General features: G+C 45.2%; 2 protein-coding genes across 3 annotated transcripts in view; one reads left to right on the top strand and one right to left on the bottom strand.

Annotated features, from left to right (window-relative positions):
* Nucleotides 1–48, bottom strand: part of cntrob (centrobin, centrosomal BRCA2 interacting protein) — an 87,436-nt gene extending 87,388 nt beyond the window's left edge. The window contains exon 1 of the mRNA XM_059975187.1: nt 25–48. The gene's annotated coding sequence lies outside the window, so the exon portion shown is untranslated. The remainder of the gene's footprint in view (nt 1–24) is intronic.
* Nucleotides 29–20,750, top strand: trappc1 (trafficking protein particle complex subunit 1). Of its 2 annotated transcripts, none has more exons than XM_059975191.1 (5): nt 29–173; nt 4,678–4,776; nt 14,556–14,626; nt 15,530–15,668; nt 20,306–20,750. In XM_059975191.1, exons 1-5 carry the CDS (start codon nt 96–98, stop codon nt 20,432–20,434), a joined length of 516 nt encoding a protein of 171 aa, XP_059831174.1. In that variant the 5' UTR covers nt 29–95; the 3' UTR covers nt 20,435–20,750. The 2 variants fall into 2 exon arrangements, with proteins under 2 accessions (XP_059831174.1, XP_059831175.1); XM_059975192.1 differs by lacking the exon at nt 29–173 and adding an exon at nt 1,163–1,357.
* The last annotated feature ends 1,453 nt before the right edge of the window (nt 20,751–22,203 follow it).

The following is a 22,203-nucleotide window of genomic DNA, read 5'->3' as shown; positions in this document are numbered from 1 at the left end:
TCTCGCTGTCCTCCCAGTCCGCACCTTTCCCCTGCTTGCCGCAATGGAGCACCACCCAGGACATACTGCAGGGGGTTCCGCGGTGGCGGAGCGACATGGTGGGCGCAGGAAGGTCCCCGGCACAGGCTGTCCAGCGCTGCGCCGGAGTCCGGAACGACAGCGGGGTTACTGAGGTACGGAGGGAGGGTGGAGAGGGTATCCGGAGGGGCGAGGGTAGGTAATATCGGCCGCCTCCGTCCCAGGAACGTTCCTACGCTGTTGTCGCCGTAGTTGCTGTCCTACCCTCCCCGACACAGCAAGATCCCACCAGAAGTGATCGTTGGTCGGGTCCGGGGGTGGGTGGGGAATGAGAAGTGAATGGTAGAGAGGGTTAGCGGTAGGGTGGGTGGAGGGGGGGTTGTTGTGGGGTGGTAAGGAGAGGATGGAAGCTGGGGCTGGAGGGTAAAGAGTGTTAACAGGTGACGGTGTGGGAGACGGGAAAGCGTGAAAACAGACTGGTAGTTTCTTGTTAATGCGAGATTATGCAAAAACATAACTAGGCAATAGATAAAATTCAAGGCAGTCATAGTGTTGCTATCCTGCGGTAGCGATCAGGGTTGTGTCAGGCGGCTGGAGAACGGAATGGAAGATGTTGGAAACCCAGAACAACCCAGATGAAATGCTGGAGGACCTCAGCAAGTCAGGCAGCGTTTATGAGGGGAATAAACAATCGAGGTTTCGGACTGCACCCTTCATCTGAACTAGAAGGGAAGGGGGTAGATGCTTATATTGTCACGTGATTTGGGTGTCCTGCAGACAGATCACAGCCTACACAAGTACGTTGAGGTAATGAAGATAGGGAAAATGGAATGCTCAGGGAGGAGTAATGGAGGGGGAAGGTGTAAAGTGTGAGGGGCTGGTGGGAAAGAGGGAGGAGGGGTAAGCTGGGAAGGGGCACAGGATGAGTGAATTGAGAGGTGCAGATGGGGAAGAGAGTACAGGGAATGGGTGGGAGTAGAGGGGGAAGGGAGTAATAGTTTGAGGGGTAGAGGGGGAACGGTGGAAGTAGGGGGTGAAGGGAGCCAATGAGGGGATAGATGAAGCAGCGGAGACAGTCTTGGGACATTGTCAGATCCTTCCATTGTTCCTCTTCACAATATTTGTTGTTGACAGTGATGTATTCCTAGGGCTGGCGATCCCCCTTGCATAAAACACTGGCACTGTGTCAGTATTCACGACGTATGAATGCATCTGACCCTACTCTTGGTCAGGGGCACAGAGCAGGAGGATGCCAGGGCATTTAAAGACATAGGCATCAGTGGTGGAAGTCAATACAAGGCTGTGGAACCAGGGGAAGGTAAAGGCCTCAGGGTTGGAGGTAATCAAGGACACTATTGGGTGTTTATTTACTGTTTTTTTGGGCTGCGGACATTGCTGGCTATGCTGTTGCTGTTGTAAAGGAGTGAGTGAGTGAGCTGCCCTCAGATTTACTTATCACATATACAGTGGCATGCAAAAGTTTGGGCACCCCTGGTCAAAATTTCTGTGAATAGCTAAGTGAGGAAAAGATGACCTGATTTCCAAAAGGCACAAAGTTAAAGATGACACATTTCTTTAATATTTTAAGCAAGATTACTTTTTTATTTCCATCTTTTAAGTTTCAAAATAACAAAAAAGGAAAAGGGCCCGAAGCAAAAGTTTGGGCACCCTGCATGGTCAGTAACACCCCCTTTGGCAAGCCTCACAGCTAGTAAACACTTTCTGTAGACAGCTAAGAGTCTTTCAATTCTTGTTTGGGGGATTTTCACCCATTCTTCCTTGCAAAAGGCTTCTAGTTCTGTGAGATTCTTGGGCCGTCTTGCGTGCACTGTTCTCTTGAGGTCTATCTGCAGATTTTCGATGATGTTTAGGTCGGGGGACTGTGAGGGCCATGCAAAAACCTTCAGCTTGCGCCTCTTGAGGTAGTCCATTGTGGATTTTGAGGTGTGTTTAAAATCACTATCCTGTTGTAGAAGCCATCCTCTTTTCATCTTCAGCCTTTTTACAGATGGTGTGATGTTTGCTTCCAGAATTTGCTGGTATTTAATTGAATTCATTCTTCCCTCTACCAGTTAAATGTTCCCTGTGCCACTGGCTGCAACACAAGCCCAAAGCATGATCGATTCACCTCCATGCTTAACAATTGGAGAGGTATTCTTTTCATGAAATTCTGCACCCTTTTTTCTCCAAGCATACCTTTGCTCATTGCAGGCATAAAGTTCTATTTTAACTTCATCAGTCCACAGGACTTGTTACCAAAATACATCAGGCTTGTTTAGATGTTCATTTACAAACTTCTGATGCTGAATTTTGTGGTGAGGATGCAGGAAAGATTTTCTTCTGATGACTCTTCATGAAGATTATATTTGTGCAGGTGTCGCTGCACAGTAGAACAGTGCACCACCACTCCAGAGTCTGCTAAATCTTCCTGAAGGTCTTTTGCAGTTAACCGGGGGTTTTGATTTGCCTTTCTAGCAATCCTGTAAGCAGTTCTCTGGGAAAGTTCTCTTCGTCTTCCAGACCTCAACTTGACTTCCACTGTTCCTGTTAACTGTCATTTCTCAATTACATTACGAACTGAGGAAACAGCTACCTGAAAATCCTTTGCTACCTTCTTATAGCCTTCTCCTGCTTTGTGGGCATCATTTATTTTAATTTTCAGAGTGCTAGGCAACTGCTTAGAGGAGCTCATGGCTGCTGATTGTTGGGACAAGGTTGAGGAGTCAGGGTATTTGTAAAGCTTTGAAATTTGCATCACCTGGTCTTTCCTAACGATGACTGTGAATAAGCCATAGCCCTAACAAGACATTTAAGGTCTGAGAACTTGGTAAAAGTTATTTGAGAGTTCAAATCTCTTGGGGTGCCCAAACTTTTGCATGGTGCTCCTTTCCTTTTTTCACTCTAAAATCGTACAAAATAAAAATAATATACTTGCTTCAAATGATGAAAAGAATGTTTCATCTTTAACTTTATGTCTTTTGGAGATCAATTCATCTTCTACTCACTTAACTATTCACAGTAACAGAAATTTTGACTGGGGTGCCCAAACTTTTGCATGCCACTATACATTGAAACAAACAATACCTCCTGCTTGATGGTGGCAGTGAGAAGAGAGCATGGCCTGACTGTTGAGAGTCTTTGATGATGAATACAGGTTTCCCCCGCTATTCGAAGGTAGAGCATTCCTATGAAATGGTTCGTAAGCCGGAATGTCGTAAAGTGAAGAAGCAATTAACCGTTTATTTATATGGGAAAAATTTGTGAGCGTTTGCAGACCCAAAAAATAACCTACCAAATCATGCCAAATAAGACATAAAACCTAAAATAACAGTAACACATAGTAAAAGCAGGAATGATCTGATAAATACACTGCCTATATAATGTAGGAATACTTTTCTGCAATTATTGCAGCACTGTCCACCGCAGCGAAAATCTCACGCAAGCGCTCTCGGCAGCACTCGCGGCAGAAACACACGGCGCAAGCACTCCTGGCAGAAGCACTCTTTCCAGTAACCTTTAAGCTATGAAGCCACCAAATAACACATAAAAATACACAGCCTATATAAAGTAGAAGTAATGTACGCCCAGTGTAGTTTGACACCAGAATCGAGAACAGAGCGAGCACACTGATGATGGTGTGTTAGACTGAGTCGTCGGAGGTTGGGGTGGTGGGAGGTAGAGGAGACTGGGGTGTCATCTCATCGTCATCTGTTTCCATTAGGGCAGGCAGGTCATCTTCTATGTCTGTCTGCCTCGATGTTTAAGATTGAGGCTTGAAAAACGACAGTACGCTTGACTGCTTAGCCTCGCACATTTTTCTATCATACACTTCTTTGTAAGCACTCAAACCATCCTGCAAATATGCCCTAAACCTATACACCCTTTCAAAATTAAAGTCATACTTTTCTGCAATCATTGCAGCGTTGTCAATCGCAGCAAAAATCTCACGCAATTGCTTCACATTCAGTGCCTGGAGTACTTCACTTTTGGACCGTTCGCTACTGCGTTCAGCTTCAATTGTTATCCTTTCCTCTTCATCAGCTCTTCATCTCTCAGTTCTTGGTCATGGGATACCAAAACCTCTTCAACATCACCTTCGTCAACGTCCACAAACCCTTAGCCAAACTTACAATATCCTTACTTTGTTCACCACTATCGAAACGCTTAATTATGTCTAGTTTTACGCTGCATAACACCTTTATGCACCCTTTTAGGCTTTTCTGATACCTTAGAACTCATATTGCTAACGGATGCACAAAATAAATCGACATAAAGCACAGATGCTCACAGGCACGTGTTTAAGCAATGCCGGCTATAACGCAGTTCCGGGGGAGGAGCTTGGCTGCTCGGCGCACACACTGCCTTTTCTCGCGCTACCTTTTTCACGCGCTGCCTTTTCTGTAACAGTGAAAACACCTTCTGTTAGCGAAAATGGGTAACTGATGTAGGTCTTTCGTAACAGCGACGTGTCATAAAGCGAACGTTCGAAAAACGGGGGTCACCTGTACTGCTTTCTTGTTGGAGTTTTCCATGTAAACATTACCAATGAAGGTCTAAAAAGGAAGTGAAAGTTTCCACAAGCCTTTTTTTAATTAAACCAAATCTCTTTCACTCTCTCTCTTATCTCTTTTGCTCTCTCTCTCTCTCATCTATCACCAGATGACAGTTCACAATCTGTACATCTTTGATCGGAATGGAGTCTGCCTGCACTACAGTGAATGGAATCGGAAGAAACACGCTGGCATCTCAAGGGAACAAGTGAGTGATATTAATGTACCTGTTGGTTTACTCCCCACACCCCCTACAAAAATCCTGATCCTCTTCTATATCCTTCATAAAGAGATTTGCTTTATCTGTCTATCGTATGTGCATCAAAGCTACAAGGAAACACTTGGTCTTCTGTCAGCGACAAACACCGTCCGAGGATGTGCTGGGGCAGCCCGCGTGTTGCCACGCCCGCAGCATACTAACCCTAACCTGTACATCTTTGGGATGCGGGAGGAAACCAGATTCACACAGTGTTGGAGATTAATTAAGCTTTAGGATACAGTCAGAACTATCTTGTGGGATAAAGGAAGGGGAGGCGGAGGGAACACACACCAGTCCTTATTGAGGGGTCAGCTGGGAAAAGGTGAGCAGTTTCAAGTTCCTGGTTGTCAACATCTCTGATGATCTGTCCGTGGCCCAACATAGTGATGCAATGACAAAGAAGGCACAATAGCTGCTATATTTCATTAAAATTCAAAGTAAATTTGTTATGTTACCATATACAACTCCGAGATTCATTTTCTTGTGGATGTACTCAATAAACCTACAGAAGAATAACTATAACGGAATCAATGAATGACCTCCCAACTAGGGCATTCAACCAGAGTGCCCACATGAACTGTGTAAGTACAAAAAGAAGAAGCAAAAATAATAAATCAGTAAGCAATAAATATCAAGAACAAGAGAAGTCCTTGACTAGGGATACGAGAACCAGCGTGGCAGTACAGATAGTGGAGAGGTTGTGGAGACAGATGTTGCTCAGACCTCAAAGTCAGGAATAAAAATGTTGAGATGGAGCAATAGGAACTGAGTAATAGTAAAGGTATGACTACTTTAATGGGGCTACATTACAGACCACTGGGATTTAGAGGAACAAATTTGTAGAGAGATCGCAGACTCTTACAGGTTGTTATAGAAAGTGATTTTAACTTTCCACATATTGACAGGGACTCCCATATTAATGCCTAGGATAATAAATCCCTAGGGCCTGATAAGGTGTTCCCTTGGACACTGCGGGAAGCAAGTGCTGGAGGATTGGAGGAGAGCCAATGCTGTTCCACTGTTTCAGAAATACTTTAAAAATAAACCAGAAAATTATCAGCCAGTGAGCTTGCCACTAGCGGTGAGAAAGTCATTGGAAGGTATTCTAAGGGATATATGTGTATTTGGATAGACATGGACTGATTAAGGATAGTCAGCATGGCTTCATGTGGGGTAAATCATGTCTGACCCAATTTTATAATGTTTTTTGTGGAAGCTACCAAGAAAGTTGATGAAAGCAAGGTAGTAGCATTTGACAAAGTCCTGCATGGGAGATTGGTCAAGAAGGTTCAAGATGGGTTAATAAATTGGATTAGATGTTGGCTTTGTGGAAAAAGCCAGAGAGTAGTGTAGATGGTTGCCTCTTTGATTGGAGGCCTGTGACTGGAGTGCTGCAGGGATTGATGCTGGGTCCGTTGCTGTTTGTCATCTATTTCAATACTATGGATGATAATGTGATTAACTGATAAACAGATTTGCAGATAACACCAAAATTGGGGTGTAGGAAGACTATAATGGCTTGTAGCAGTATTTGGACCAGCTAAAAAAATAAGCGAAAAAATGGCAGATGGAATTTAATGCAGACAAGTGCGAGGTTTCGGTAGGACCAACCAGGGTAGGTCTTACACAGTGAACGGTAGGGCTCTGAGGAGTGCAGTAGAACAAAGGGATCTGGAAACACAGGTCCATAATTCATTGAAAGTAGGGTCATAAAGCTTTTGGCACACTGGCCTTCATAAATCAAAGTATTAAGTATAGGAGATGGGATGTTGATGTGTGAGGCCTAATTTGGAGTATTGTGTGCAGTTTTGGTCACCTACATACAGGAAAGATGTAAATAAGATTGGAAGAGTACAGAGAAAATTTACAAGGATGTTGCTGGATCCGAAGGACCTGTGTTATATGGAAAAATTGATGACATTAGGACTTTATTCCTTGGAATATAGAAGATTGATGGCAGAGTTAATAGAGGTGTACAAAATTATGAGGGTCTATAGATAGGGTAAATACAAGCAGGGTTTTTTGGATCAGACAACAACTAGAAGTCTTGGGTTAATGTGGAAAGGTGAAAAATTGAAGGAGAACATGAGAGGAAACTTCTTCACTCAGGGCGTTGAGAGTGTGGAATGAGCTGCCAGCGCAAGTGGTGCATGTGAGCTCAATTTCAACGTTTAAGATAAGTTTGGATAGGCACATGGATGGTACAGGTATGTGGGGAGGGGAGAGGAGGCTATGGTCCTGCTGCAGATTGATGGAAGTAGGTAGTTTACAATGGCTGGCACAAACTAGACAGCCGACGGGACTGTTTCTGTGACTCTATGAAAGTGAGTCGTTTTATTAGGAGTTTGAGGAAATTTGGAATGTCTTTAAAACAAAAGAGATGGTTGTTGACTTCAGGAGGGCACAAAGCGACCACTCCCCGCTGAACATTGACGGCTCCTCGGTAGAGATCGTTAAGAGCACCAAATTTCTTGGTGTTCACCTGGCGGAGAATCTCACCTGGTTCCTCAACACCAGCTCCATAGCAAAGAAAGCCCAGCAGCGCCTCTACTTTCTGTGAAGGCTGAGGAAAGTCCATCTCCCACCCCCCATCCTCATCACATTCTACTGGGTTGTATTGAGAGCATCCTGAGCAGCTGCATCACTGCCTGGTTTGGAAATTACACCATCTTGGATCACAAGACCCTGCAGCAGATAGGTCAGCTGAGAAGATCATCGGGGTCTCTCTTCCCGCCATTGCAGACATTTACACTACACACTGCATCCGCAAAGGAATTAGCATTATGAAGGATCCCACGCACCCCTCATACAATCTCTTCTCCCTCCTGCCATCTGGGAAAAGGCTCCGAAGCATTCGGGCTCTCACGATCAGACTATGTAACAGTTTCTTCCCCCAAGCTATCAGACTCCTCAATACCCAGAGCCTGGACTGACACCTTGTCCTATTGTCCTGTTTCTTATTTATTGTAATGCCTGCACTGTTCTTGTGCACTTTTACGCAGTCCTGTGTAGGTTTGTAGTCTAGTGTAGCTTTCTCTGTTTTTTTTTCAGAGTTCAGTCCAGATTTTGTACTGTGTCATGTAACACCATGGTCCTGAAAAACGTTGTCTCATTTTTACTATGTACTGTACCAGCAGTTATGGTCGAAATGACAATAAAAGTGACTTGACTTGAATGTCATCAAGGACACTGGCAAATTTCTTTAGATGTGCCATGGGGAGCATTCTGATTGAGTATATCACCACCTGGTAAGGCTAAACTTGTGGGCTGCTCCCAGCACACACATTCAGACTGGGTGGATTTTACTGTGTGTTTCAATATACAGTCAGCCCTCCTTATCCAGGGGGGAATTGGTTCCAGGAACACTGCAGATACCAAAATTCACAGATGCTGAAGTCCGTTATATAAGGAGGCGTATTATTTGCATATAACCTACGCACGTCCTCCCATATACTTTAATTCGTCTCTAGATTACTTATAACACCTAATACAATGGAAATGCCATATAAGTAGTTGTTACACTGTCTTATTGACAAGAAAAAAAGACTGCATGTTCCTCCCGCTCACAACACAAGCAGCGAATGAACGATATACGGGGTGAACAATGATCAAGCAACGTGTAAAACTTTTAATACCTGTACAGTAGTTGTTACACCGTCTTGTTTATGGAATGAGGACGCTTTGGAGGAAGCTCAATAATACTAAGTCAGGAACTGTGGAGGCTGAGGGCTGAGGACCTTCAAGCGTTGAACGTCGAGAATTCAGTATTGCAGATGCTTTAGTTAGAAATATTTTTATAGGAAGCTGTCTCTTTTTCTTTGCATCATCAAACAAATCTTGCAGTGGTTGTAGGCATGTTGTTATCCCTCAGGTGACACGGAGGCTTTGTTCTATCAAAGGATTATAGTTGAGGATCATATCCCTTTAAGACTTGCGCCTGGTGAAAAACTGCTGCAAATTTTTCGACTGCCCAAATTGATGGCTCTGCCTCCTCTAAATCTACTTCATTATCATCGTCATCATCTTCTTCTGTAGAGGCTTTCAGCAGATCTTCGAGTTCCTCATTGGCAAGGGTTTCTCTATGCTCTTCTATGTGTTCCTCGACGTCGTTCTCGATCATGTCAGAGAAGCCTTCCCCGCCAAATTTCCTTGCAACATTCAGGATATCCCTGACTTCAGCATTAATAGTGGGGAAGCCCCTGAAATCATTGACTGCCTCACTCCATAATAGGTTCCAACATGCATTCACTGTCTCGGGCTTTACAGCGTCTACAGCCTCTGCAATAAGCACAATAGCATCTGCAATTGTGAATTTCTTCCATAAACCCATGATACTGCAGTCAGGGTTACATCAAGGACAGCACGAATCCTCCCAAAGGTGAGGTGGATGTAAGTTGCCTGAATGCACTTGATGATACCTTGATCAAGTGGCTGCAGCAGTGATGTAGTGTTAGGAGGCAGGAACATCGTCGGCAATGCAGAGAGATTGGGGATGGCCAGAGCATTGTCAATTATGAGGAGATCGTTGAATGGCAGCCCCTTCTCTTTGAAGGACAAGATCGCTGTCACCCAAGCCTTTTTGTTGTGTTGCCAGAACATGAGTAGGCAATTTTTGTTTTTGTTCTTAAGGGCCCGGGGGTTGTTTGCTTAGTAAACGAGTCCTGGCTTGATCATGTGACTGGCTGTGTTGCTGAACAGCACAGGCGATCTTTCCGGGCCTTGAACCCCGGGGCCTGCTGGGCACTCTTATGGATGTAGGTACGATTGGGCATCTTCTTCCAGTTCAAGGCCGTTTCATCACAATTGCTCTGGAAGGTAGCCTTTCTCTTCTATGAGATTCTTGAGCTCCTCTGGGAACGCTGCTGCAGCCTCAGCATCAGCCAATGCCGATTCTCCTGTGATCTTTACGTTCTTGAGGCTGTAGCGCTTTACGTAGCCAGCCAGCCAACCCTTACTAGCCTTAAATTCTTTTCTCTCGCTCTCGTCAACCCCATCACAGTAGTGCTCATAGAGACTAAGAGTTTTTTCACGTATAGTTTGGCCATCGACAGGGTTATGCTTCTGTGACATGTCCTCTAGCCACACGCTTAATGATTTCTCAGTCTTCGCAAGTACCTTATCACAAACCAGGGAGACCATTTTTTGCCATTGCAGGGGCAGCACTAACACTTCCACGAATTTCAGCTTCTTTCTGCTTTATTGTGCGAATGCTCGATTCATTCTTACTGACCTTACGGCCCACTTTGGAAAGCGACATGCCACTTTTCAAAAGATTGAATATTTCTACTTTCTCGCCGAGAGATAGCACTTTATGCTCCCTCTTAGCTTTTGAGGAATTGCTTTGACCACTGAATTGCTTTTTAGGAGCCATTTTTTCACAGGAACAAAGTAGCGCACGAATGAGACGCGAGGCAAATAATGCTCGAACAAGTGCTGAAAGAGCACTTCCGGGTTTTCTCGATCCGCAGTTGGTTGAATTCGCACATGTGGAATTCGCAGGTAAGGAGGGCCGACTGTACACGAGACAAATCATCCTTATGTCATGTTATATGACATGACAGTCATGGTCTATAACCATGATTGTTCTTGGCAAACTTTTCTACAGGAATAGTTTGCCATTGCCTTCTTCTAGGCAGTGTCCTTACAAGACGGGTGACCCCAGCCATTATCAATACACTTCAGAGGTTGCCTGCCTGGCATCAGTGGTTACATAACCAGGACTTGCAATATGAAGCAGCTACTCAAATGACCAACCACCACCTGCTCCTATGGCTTCACATGACCCTGATCAGGGGGCTAAGTGGGTGCTACACCTTGCCCAAGGGTGACCTGCAGGGTAGCGGAGAAAAGAAGCACTTTACACCTCCTTTGGTAGACACGTATCTCCACCCTGTCACCCAGTGACAAATAAAGCTAATCTAATTTCAATCTTTTCAGCAGAGGAAGTTGAAGAGAATCTCACTCTTGTAACATCTTCAACACAAAATAACAATAAATCATTAACTACCTTTTGAATGTAGTCAAGCAGACTTACAGAATTACATATTCCAGCAGTTTCTTTCCTCCCACAGAAGTTGCTCAATCTACTGAGTTTTATTTTAATTTTATATAGGGAAACAGACCTTTCGGACCCAAAGAGCCAACACTCTCTGTTACACCCTTGTGACCAATTTACCTACTGACCTGGACATTTTTGGAAAGTAGGAGGCAAATCAGAGCACAGGAGCCAAAAGTACTGACTGCTTTTCAGACAGCAGCAGGATTGAACTCAGGTCGCTGGTGCTGTGCTAGCACTACATACCATGCTGGCTTCTCCAATTATTGCAGTACGTTGTTTGTGCCGGTACGTATTCCAACAAACACATGGGTCGAGTCCTCTGGAGGCAGCGTGATGGTTTTTTCAGTCTCCTCTGATCTTCTAAAGCTGCGGTGGTTCCATTTAATATCAGAGAATGCATACATAAAACCCCAAAAAATGATTGGATTGAATAGAATTTATTTTAATCTTACATCCATTCCACAACGTGAGGGAGTAAAAATCTTTGCTTTGTGACTCTGTCAAAATGTATGGACATGTGAGTTTATAAGTCTAATGGCTTGTCGAAAGAAGCTGTCCCATAGCCTGTTGGTTCTGACTTTAATGCTGCAGAACCATTTACCATACGGAAGCAGCTGAAACAGTTTATGGTTGGGGTGACTGGTGTCCCTGATAATCTTCCAGGCCTTCTTTACACACCTGCTGCTGTAAATGTCCTCAATGGAGGGAAGGTGACATCCAAAGATGTGCTGGGCTGTCTGTACCACTCTCTGCAGTGCCCAGCGATCAAGGTTGTTGCAGTTCCTGTACCAGGCAGTGATACAGCCAGTCAGGATGCTCTCAATGGTGCCCCTGTAGAAGGTCGTAATGACTTGGGGGCTCATGGTGAGCTTCTTCAATGGAAGACACTGTTGTGCTGGTGAGTACAGTCCAGTTGAGATCATCAGTGATGTGTATAACAAGGAACATTAAACTATTCACCCTCTTAACTGCAGATCCATTGATGTTGATCGGGCCGAGCCTGTTTCCATTCCTCCTGTAATCCACAATCCGCTCTTGTTTTTAGGACACTGAGGGAGAGGTTATCCTGGCACCATTGTGTCAGGGTGTTAACCTCTCCTCAGCAGGCTGTCTCATCACTGCTAGAAATAAGGCCAATCAAAGTCATTTCATCTGTGAATTTGATAGTAATAATTTGATGATACTAGTATGAAAAATCCTAAAGCCCCTCCCTCCCTCACACAAGCAGCAGAAGAATCAACTCCCCCCCCCCCTTCCCCACGTCCACCAGCTGAAGCACTAACACCCCCTTACTATTCAAGCAATGGCAAAAACCCCAACGAGACCAACACTTGGGTATCTTAGATAGGCTCTCTCTCCCCAGTGACAGAGAGAGAGAGAGGTTGCTCCTGCACCAACAATGAGCGCTGAGACCAGCAGCTCTCTGTTCCGATGTTCAGTCTGCTGCGCTGCCCCAACCCCGACTCAAGGGCTAACAGGCTCTCACTCACCATCAAGAGAGAGAGCGAGATCTCGGTACAGAGACCTTAGTCCAACCCCGCTAGCTGTCCCAATCTTTCAGTCTCCCACAAAACCAGCGAGGAATTGGATCCTCCACCGGCCGCATGTCTTTCAGGCTGCTCCTGGAGGTATCTAAAATGATTCCAGGATTGAATGGCTTGTCATACGAAGTGTTTGATGGCTCTGGGCCTGTACTCACTAGAATTCTGAAGAATGAGGTGTGACCTCATTGAAATCTATCGAATGGTGAAAGGCGTTGATTGAGTGGATGTGGAGAGGATGTTTCATAGTGAGAGAGTTGAAGACTAGAGGACACAGCCTCAGAATAGAGTGGCATCCTTTGAGAATAGAGATGGCAGAGAGTGGTTAATCTGTGGAATTTGTCAAGGCAGCTGAGGAAGCCAGGTCTTTATGTATATTTAAGGCAGAGGTTGATAGATTCTTGATTGGTCAGGGCATGAAGGGATAAGGGGAGAAGGTAGGGGATTGGTGCTGAGAAGAAAATTGGATCTGATGAAATGGTGGAGCAGGTGCGATGAGCCAAATAGCCTAATTTTGCTCCTATATGGTCTTATATTGAAACACCAGGCCGCACGGCCAGTCCGAGAACCCACCGCTCGCAAGAATCGTAGTTTGGCCTGTGGCTGTAGATCACTGGAGTGAGTACCTGTGGTTGTCGAGTTTCTGTTGTGTATTGGTGAGGAGTGATTCTAGGGATGGAGAAGGTAGCAGGTGACTAGATCTCCTCAACCCCGAGATGGTTGCTAACATCAGTAAATGGTGCACAGGTTGGCTTCAGATTTTGCATCCTGCTGCTTTTTGTGGGCATGCTACGTTGGTGCTACCCAGCTGGTGGTGTAGTGGCATCTGCACTGGACTTCGAGGTGAGTGGTCCTGGGTTCGAAACCGGCCAGCTCCTTGCAGGCCTTCCATCCTTGCTGGGTTGATCATTTAGCTAGCAGCAACCTCATAAAAAAACACAGTTCAAATGCTAAAGAAATGGCACAGTTGCCACCTGTTGTGCCACAAAGGCATGGAGAGAAACAATAACCATGATAAGCATGGTCTTTAGACTGTGTTGGTCAGTGACACAAAATTACATATGTTTCTGTGTTTTAGTGTACATGTGACAATTAAGCTAATCTCTAACCACTATAAAGTGAATCTCTCTCTACCAGCTAGTCAGCTGTACTCATCATCAGCTGTTTACACTGGACACAAGCAGAACAGCTGGAGAGTGAGCATCGTGAAGTTCCTCAGCATCTCTTCGCCCATGGCTGAGGATAAGACTGTTCACAGGAAGCGGGAAAGCCATTCTGCACTTCCTCCACTCTCCCGCCTGAGGCCCATATCGTTTCCAACATCCACAGGTTTTAGGCTTGGATGTTCTTCAATGTCCCTGGAATGGAGACACTCACAACCTTCAAGGCCAAAGACATTTCCTCTCATAAGACCATAGGATCTTTCAACCCCATTTTGCTGCCTTCTCCCCATAAGGTTTTACGCCCTGACTAATCAAGAACCTATCAATCTCCATCTTTAATGCACCCAGTCATGTGCCCCCCCCCCCCCCCCCAGCCGTCTGTGGCAATGAATTCCATAGATTCATCACCCTCTGGCTAAAGAAATTCATCTGAACCCTGCTTCCAGTCTGTCTATCCTGAGAAAACAGTCTTCCGGTACTCGCCCTAAAGAACCCTCTGATACTTAAGTGGAACCACTTCCTTTTCTGAACAAGCCCCAATGCATTGCACTGTACGTTTCGATGTACATGTGACAAATGAAGCTAATCTATGTCTTTAAGACTCTGTAACTTAGACCATAAGACATAGGAGCAAATTAGGCCATTTGGCCCATCGAGTCTGCTCCATCATAGCTGATATATTATCCCTCTCAATCCCATTCTCCACATAACCTTTGACACCCTTACTAATCAAGAACCGATTAACCACTGCTTTAAATATACCCAATGACACGGCCTCCACAGCCACCCGTGGCAATGAATTCCACAGATTCACCACCCTCTGGCTAAAGAAATTCCTCATCTCTGTTTGAAAGGGATGTCCTTGTATTCAGAGGCTATGCCCTCTGTTCCTTGACCACACATTATTGGAAGAATACTCTCCATGTCCACCCTATTCCATTAATTGGCTATGTTTGTGCCTTCCAGGAATATCAGCTGATGTATGGGATGCTGTTCTCTATCCGGTCCTTTGTCAACAAGATGTCTCCTGTTGATCTGTATCCTTCACTGATCTCCTTCCATTCTGGGCCAAACCATTTGGCTCATCTAATATTGGCAGAGTTCAACAATGACAAATCATCCACAGATCTCCTGCCTCACTGTTAGAGTTGGGCCAGGTATAAAGTCAGACACAGAGAGAAGCTTCCTCCACACCGTCCCATCACACACTCCCAGGGTCAGGCACAGAGTGAATCTCCCTCCACACCGTCCCATCACACACTCCCGGGGTCAGACACAGACTGAAGCTCCCTTCACACTGTCCCATCACAGACTCTTGGGGTCAGACATAGAGTGAAGCTCCCTCCACACTGTCCCATCACACACTCCCGGGGTCAGACACAGAGAGAAACTCCCTCTACACCGTCCCATCACACACTCCTGGGGTCAGGCACAGACTGAAGCTCCCTCTACACCGTCCCATCACACACTCTCGGGGTCAGGCACAGACTGAAGCTCCCTCTACACTGTCCCTTCACACGCTTCCCATGGTTGATGGAAGTTCCCTCTGCTTTGAGAAGTGACTTGATAGAGGTGTCCAACATGATAAGGCACATAGATAAAGTGGAGAGCCAGTTTCTTATTCCCAGGGCGACAATGACTAACGTCTGTTTAAGGTGAGTGGTGGAATTATAAGGATGAGTTGTCATCTAGGTTTCTTACAGAGTAATAAGTGCCTGGAATGCACTGCTGGGGTTGGTGGCCAAGGCTGATATTTAAGAGCCTTTTAGGGATCTTACAGAGGCACGTGTATGAAAGTAAATTGGAATGTTATGGACTGTGTAGGAGGGAAGAGTTAGATTGTTGTGGGTAAGATAAAAAGTTAGCTAAGCAACATGAACTGAAGGGTTCGTACTGTGCCGAGCTATTCTATATTCTAGATCTTTAACATCACTGATCAGTAAAGATGGTTTCCTGTCATTCCAAACGAGCAAGTACAAGTTGCATTACTACGAGACGGCAACGGGACTGAAGATTGTAATGAACACTGACCTAGGTGTAGGAAATATCAGGGACGTTCTCAGCCAGATATACAGCACGGTAAGTCCTTTCAAATCTCCAGTTCGCTCATCCCAGCATCTGGACCGCAGGTTAATGCTCTATGGTCTCTGATCATCGCCCCCTGCTTCTAAACAGTCTTTGTTCAAGTCCCACTCCTGAAGGTCTAGTAGACCATCCAGAGCAAGGGTTCCACAGACCCCTCGGTCAGTGGTAGCAGTGCATGTTTGGGAACCCTGATCTAGGTTGACTTTCCCACCGAGGGAGTGCCGCACTGTCAGATAATGAGCAAAGATCCCATGGCGATACACGAAGAGTGCTCAGCAGCTCAGGCAACATCTACAGAGGGTATTGGACAACCAGTGTTCCAGACTGAGAACCTTCATCTGAATCAACTATATTTCCAGCACTTTGTGTGTGTGTGTGTGTGTGTGTGTGTGTGTGTGTGTGTGTGTGTGTGTGTGTGTGTGTGTGTGTGTGTCTGTGTGTCTGTGTCTGTGTCTGTCTGTAGATTCCAGCAGTTTCTTGTGTCTCAACGGTCGTTATGGGAGGACCATCTGAGCAGTTCCCTACAGTGACTCGGTCCTGATCTAGTAGATGTACTGTATTCTGCCTATAGTTCAGTGACCAGTGGTGTCCCACAGGGATTGGGAGTAGATTGATCATGGATTAGGTCAAAGGGTTGTCACAACGTTGTGGTACAAAGGGCCTGAGCTGTGCTATACTGTTCTCTGTTGTTAGTCGTTTATTATTACATGCCATATCAAATGATGTGGTACATGACCATGATTGTTCTTGGCAAATTTTTCTACAGAAGTGGTTTGCCATTGCCTTCCTCTGGGCAGTGTCTTTACAAGACGGGTGACCCCAGACATTGTCAATACACTTCAGAGATTGTCTGCCTGGCGCCAGTGGTCACATGACCAGGACCTGCGATATGCACCGGCTGATCATACGACCATCCACCACAATCATACCCTCAGTTCTAATCAACAAGCTCCAAAGCCTTGGCTTCTGTACCTCCCTCTGCAACTAGATCCTTCCTCACCAGGAGACTGCAATCAGTGTAGATCAGAAATAACATCTCCTCCTCGTTGATGGTCAACAGTGGTGCACATCCAGGATGCATGCTTAGCCCGCTGCTCTACACTCACAACTCTGTGGCTAGACACAACTCATACGCCATCTATAAATTTGTTGACAATACTACTGTAGCTGGCAGAATTTCAGATGGTGATGGGAGGGTGTACAGGAGCAAGATATGACCAGCTAGTTGAACGGAGTCGCAGCAACAACCTTGCACTGAACATCAGTAAGACCAAAGAATTGATTATGCTTCAGAAAAGGGAATACACGCCGTCCTCGTAGAGGGATCAGAAGTGGAAAGGGTGAGCAATTTCAAGTTCCTGGGTGCCAACATCCCTAAGGATCATCCTGGGCCCAACATATCAATGAAGCTACAAAGAAGGCACGACAGCAGTTATATTCTTTAGGAGTCTGAGGAGACTTAATTGCTTCCATCACTGTCTGGTATGGGGGTGCCACTACACAGGATTGGTAAAATCCACAGGAAGTTGTGAACTCTGCCAACTCCATCCTGGCCACTAGCCTTCCCCCAGCATTGAGGACACCTTCAAAAGGTGATGCCACAAAAATGCTATCATTAAGGACCTCCATCACCTAGGACATGCCCTCTTCTCATTGCTACCATCAAGGAGGTACAGGAGCCTGAAAGGAGACATTCAAATTTTCAACAGCTTCTTTCAGTCCACCATCAGATTTCTGAATGCACATTGAACCCATGAACACTACCTCATTATTTTTTTTGCTCTCTTTTTGCACTATTTAAATTTGACTGAATATATGTTTATTGTAATTTATAGTTATTATTTTTATTATTATGTGCTGCAAGGTATTATTGTTACAAAATAACAATTTTCACGACATGTGCCGGTGATATTAAACCTGATTCTGGTTCTGATTCGGATTTCCAGTTGCGAATTGCAGCTTTACATCAAATCCAGAAGTTCCCTGTAACTCCCAGTTATCTCTTATTCAGTATACAAGGCCATAAAACATAGAATATTATTAGGCCCATTGAGTCTGTTACGCCATTTGATCGTGGCCAATTTATTATACCTTTCATCCCTATTCTCAGCCTTCTGCCTGAAACCCTTGACACCCTTTCTAATCAAGGACCTATCAGCCTCCACTTAAATACACCCATTACAGCTTGGCTTCCTCTGCCGTCTGTGACAACAAAGTCCACAGATTCACCACCCTCTGGCTCAAAAAAACCCTCCTTATCTGTGTTCTAAAGAGACGTCCTTCTATTCTGAGGCTGTGGTCCCTGGTCCTAGGCACCCCCACTATAGAAAAGACCCTCTCCACGTCCACTCTATCTACATTATTGAGCAAAAAGTTTCAGGCACATCTATAAAGCTAGGGTGTCTAAGACTTTTACACAGTACTGTATTTATCAACGCAGAGGAAAGAGCAAATTTGTAAATCTGACAGGAGCAAAGGACTTTGGGAGTGGTGAGGGTGGAGTGCCATGGGAGGGGTGTGGGATGGGTGGCAGAGCAGTGCCAAGGGTAGTGGGTGGTGTGTATGTAGACACACCCAGCCGTGAGACACTATAGACCTGTTAGCCTGACATCAGTGATTGGGGAGTTGTTGGAATCGATTGTTAGGGATGAGGTTATGGAGTACCTGGAGGCACCTGACAAGACAGGCCAAAGCCAGCATGGTTTCCTGAAAGGAAAATCCTGCCTGACTAACCTACTGCAATTTTTTGAGGAAATTAGAAGCAGAAAGACAAAGGAGAATCAGTGGATGTTGTGTACTTGGATTTTCAGGCCTTTGACAAGGCGCCACACATGAGGCTGCTTTGCAAGATAAGAGCCCAAGAATTACAGGGGAGTTATTAGCATGGCTGGTCAGCAGAAAGCAGAGTGGGAATAAAGGGATCCTATTCTGGCTGGCTGCTGATTACCAGTGGCGTTCCACAGGGGTCGGTGTTGGGACCACTGCTTTTTACGATGTATATCAGTGATTTGGACTATGGGATTAATGGATTTGTGGCTAAATTTGCCAATGATACAAAGATAGGTGGAGGAGCGGGTAACGTTGAGGAAACCGAGCCTTCAGAGACTTAAATAGTTTAGGGGAATGGGCAAATGAAATACAGTGTTGGAAAGTATATGGTTATGTACTTTTCTGGAAAAATAAAGGGCAGACTTTTATTTAGATGGGGAGAAAATTCAAACTGCAGAGATGCAAAGGGTCTTGGGAGTCCTTGTGCAGAATACCCTAAAGGTTAACCTCCAGGATGAGTCATCGTTTAAGAAGGCGAATGCAATGTTGGCATTCATTTCTAGCGGTATAGAATATAAGAGCAGGGATGTGATGTTGAGGCTGTATAAGGCACTTGTGAGACCACACTTGGAGTATTGTGTGCAGTTTTGGGCTCCTTATTTTAGAAAAGATATTCTGACGTTGGAGAGGGTTCAGAGAAAATTCATGAGAATGATTCCAGGAATGAAAGGATTACTGTATGAGGAAAGTCTGGCAGCTCTTGGGCTGCATTCCCTGGAGTTCAGGAGTATGGGGGGGCGGGGTGGGGGGGATCTCATTGAAATATTCTGAATGTTAAAAGACCTGAACAGATTAGATATGGCAAAGTTATTTCCCATGATAGGGGAGTCTAGGACAAGAGGGCATGACTTTAAGATTGAAGAACATCCATTTAGAACAGAGATGTGGAGAAATTAGTCAGAGGGTGGTAAATCTGTGGAACTTGTTGCAATGAGTGGCTGTGGAGGCGAAGTCATTGGGTGAACTTAAGGCAAAGATAGATAAGGTTTGATTAGCCAGGGCATCAAAGGTATGGGGAGAAGGCAGGGGAGTGGGGGTGACTGAAAGAATTGGATCAGCCATGATTGAATGGCGGAGTAGACTTGAAGGGCTGAATGGCCTACTTCTCCTATGTCTTATGGTACTTATATGTACTTTGATAATAAATTTACTTTGGAACTTTGGTTATCTATTTTATCACTGGGTTATTTTAGAATAATAGATAGCTAGGAGTTGGTTGCAGATTGGAATCAAATCGAGGATTTCAGGGAGAGGGAATTTATATATAGAATAACAGATTCCTGTGAATGAGTTAGACTGTAATCTAATCAATAATCTCAATAACCAGGAGAGTTACAGGCTGGAACTAACCCAGGATTCGTGGCATTTGTATAAGACAAATACCCACTGGGTTTTGGGCTGGATTCGGTGGGGCGTAGGGGGTTATATATAAAACTACAGATCCCCAGGAGTGAGTTAAAGGCTATGATTTACTGAGGGATTTAGATATAGGAATGAATTACAAAATGGAATCTAATCCTGGGATTTGTGCAGTGTACAAAGAACAAGAGATATTCATGAGTCAGTTTCAGTCTGGAACACATACCATACCATGTGTGGAACACCAGATATTCATGATGAAGGGCCTTGGCCTGAAAAGTCCACTGTTCTTCTCCTCCAAAGATGCTGCCTGACCTGCTGAGTTTGCTCTGTATGTCACGCTGGGAGTGAATTACTGGCTGAAAAGTAATCGAGGGGTTTGGGGTTTGTATATGCAGAACAGTAAACCAGCAGTTCTATCTGAAATTTTCTGTCTCCTGTAGATCTTCGTAGAGTTGGTGGTGAAGAACCCACTGTGCAGTCTGAATGAGCCAATCCAGAGCGAGCTGTTCCGCTCCAAACTGGACAGTTTTGTGCGTGGGCTGCCCTTCTTCTTGGCGCGTGCAGGCTGAGCCCAGGCCTGACTCCACTTCGCAGCCTTGTTTGCCAAGAAGCATGAAATGAAGTCACCTCAGGACACTCCGGTGCTTCGACAGAAGGTCCTGTCAGAGAATCTGCACTTGTACTGGACTTTCATCATTTTCCCATTCGGAATTCCCTTTGCTTTCTGTTCCCTTCATGTCTACATGGTGTTACAGAGAGCTTGTTGTCGGTGAAGGAATCCACTTGTCTTTGTTTGCTGAACTCAAGCACTGGCTTCTGTCACTTCCCTACCACATTTAAATTAAATAAATCTGACCAAGGTATTAAAGGGGAAGTGTCTTTGTCAACCTTGAGCACCAATGGTGTAACTAACTCACAACATCCTCGCAGTGAGTGGGCACCCACACTGTTCAGGGTAGAGAATTCCCAACAATTCCCAAGCCTCAGGAGCAGTTTTCCTCCTCAATTTGATCTCTTTATCCCAGTTCTCCAGCTGGTGGACACATATCAAAGAAGGATTCGAGGGCCTCAGTTATAGGGAGAGACTGGGCAGACTGAGAGTATTGGAATTGGTTTATTATTGTCACCTGTACCAAGATGCAGTGACAAGCTTGCCTTGCATACTGTTCATACAGATCTGATCATTACAAAGTCCATTGAGGTGTTGGTTGTCCATCGTGTCTGATGAGGACAGGAAACCTGTGTGGGAGAGTTTTTAAATTGGAAAAGCCATTGCAATGGGACAGATCCACTCCCTTGACCTCAGAAGTCTGAGTCCAGCGGTACGAGCAGTTGTCACAACTCGGATTTTCCTTGGTTGCAGTGGATAACCTTGACATCTCCTGTGCCTTGTCGTGCCCTTCCCTCTCCATGTCACGTTGTAGAACCACTTTCCTGGCTGTTGGATCTCACTGTAAGTCTCATCCACCCAGTCTGCTGGAGCTGACTTTGCATGCTGGGACAGGCTTGTCCCTATCTTACCAGGGAATGAGACCCACCGGCTACCTTCACCTGGTGTGGCCCACCTGTGGAAGCAGTGTAGCAAAGAAACAGAGAAAACCTACAGCACAATCCAGACTCTTCGGCCCACTAAGCTGTGCTGAACATGTCCTTACCTTAGAAATTACCTAGGGTTACTCATAGCCCTCTTATTTTTCTGAGCTCCTTGTACCTATCCAGGAGTCACTTAAAAGACCCTATCATATCCGCCTCCACCACCATCGCCGGCAGCCCATTCCACGCACTCACTTAAAAGATGACATTTCTGTACCTATTTCCAAGTACCTTAAAACTGTGCCCTCTCATGCTAGCCATTTCAGCCCTAGTAAAAAGCCTCTACTATCCACATGATCAATGCCCCTCATCATCTTATACACCTCAATCAGGTCACCTCTCATTCTCCATCGCTCTGGGGAAAAAAGGCCAAGTTCACTCAACCTATTCTCATAAGGCATGCTCCCCAATCCAAGCAACATCCTTGTAAATCTCCTCTGCACCCTTTCTATGGTTTCCACATCCTTCCTGTAGTGAGATGACCAGAAATGAGCACAGTACTCCAAGTGGGGTCTGACCAGGGTCCCAGGGTCCTAGCTGCAACATTACCTCTCAGCTCCTAAACTCAATCACACAATTAATGAAGGCCAATGCACCGTATGCTTTCTTAAACACAGTGTCAAGTTGCACAGCTGCTTTGAGTGTCCTATGGACTTGGACCCCAAGATCCCTCTGATCCTCCACACTGCCAAGAGTCTTACTATTAATACCATATTCTGCCATCATATTTGACCTAACAAAATGA

This window comes from Hypanus sabinus, chromosome 7, assembly GCF_030144855.1.
Source record: "Hypanus sabinus isolate sHypSab1 chromosome 7, sHypSab1.hap1, whole genome shotgun sequence".
NCBI lineage: Eukaryota > Metazoa > Chordata > Chondrichthyes > Myliobatiformes > Dasyatidae > Hypanus > Hypanus sabinus.
The sequence above is the reverse complement of the archived record's forward strand: the minus strand, read 5'-3'. Positions and strand labels throughout refer to the sequence as shown.

Coding starts and splice junctions, on each gene's coding strand:
- trappc1 (XM_059975191.1), top strand. CDS start 96: ATGGTGGGCGCAGGAAGGTCCCCGGCACAGGCTGTCCAGCGCTGCGCC. Junction 174..4,677: donor ACGACAGCGGGGTTACTGAG/GTACGGAGGGAG, acceptor ATCTATCACCAG/ATGACAGTTCACAATCTGTA. Junction 15,669..20,305: donor TCAGCCAGATATACAGCACG/GTAAGTCCTTTC, acceptor TGTCTCCTGTAG/ATCTTCGTAGAGTTGGTGGT.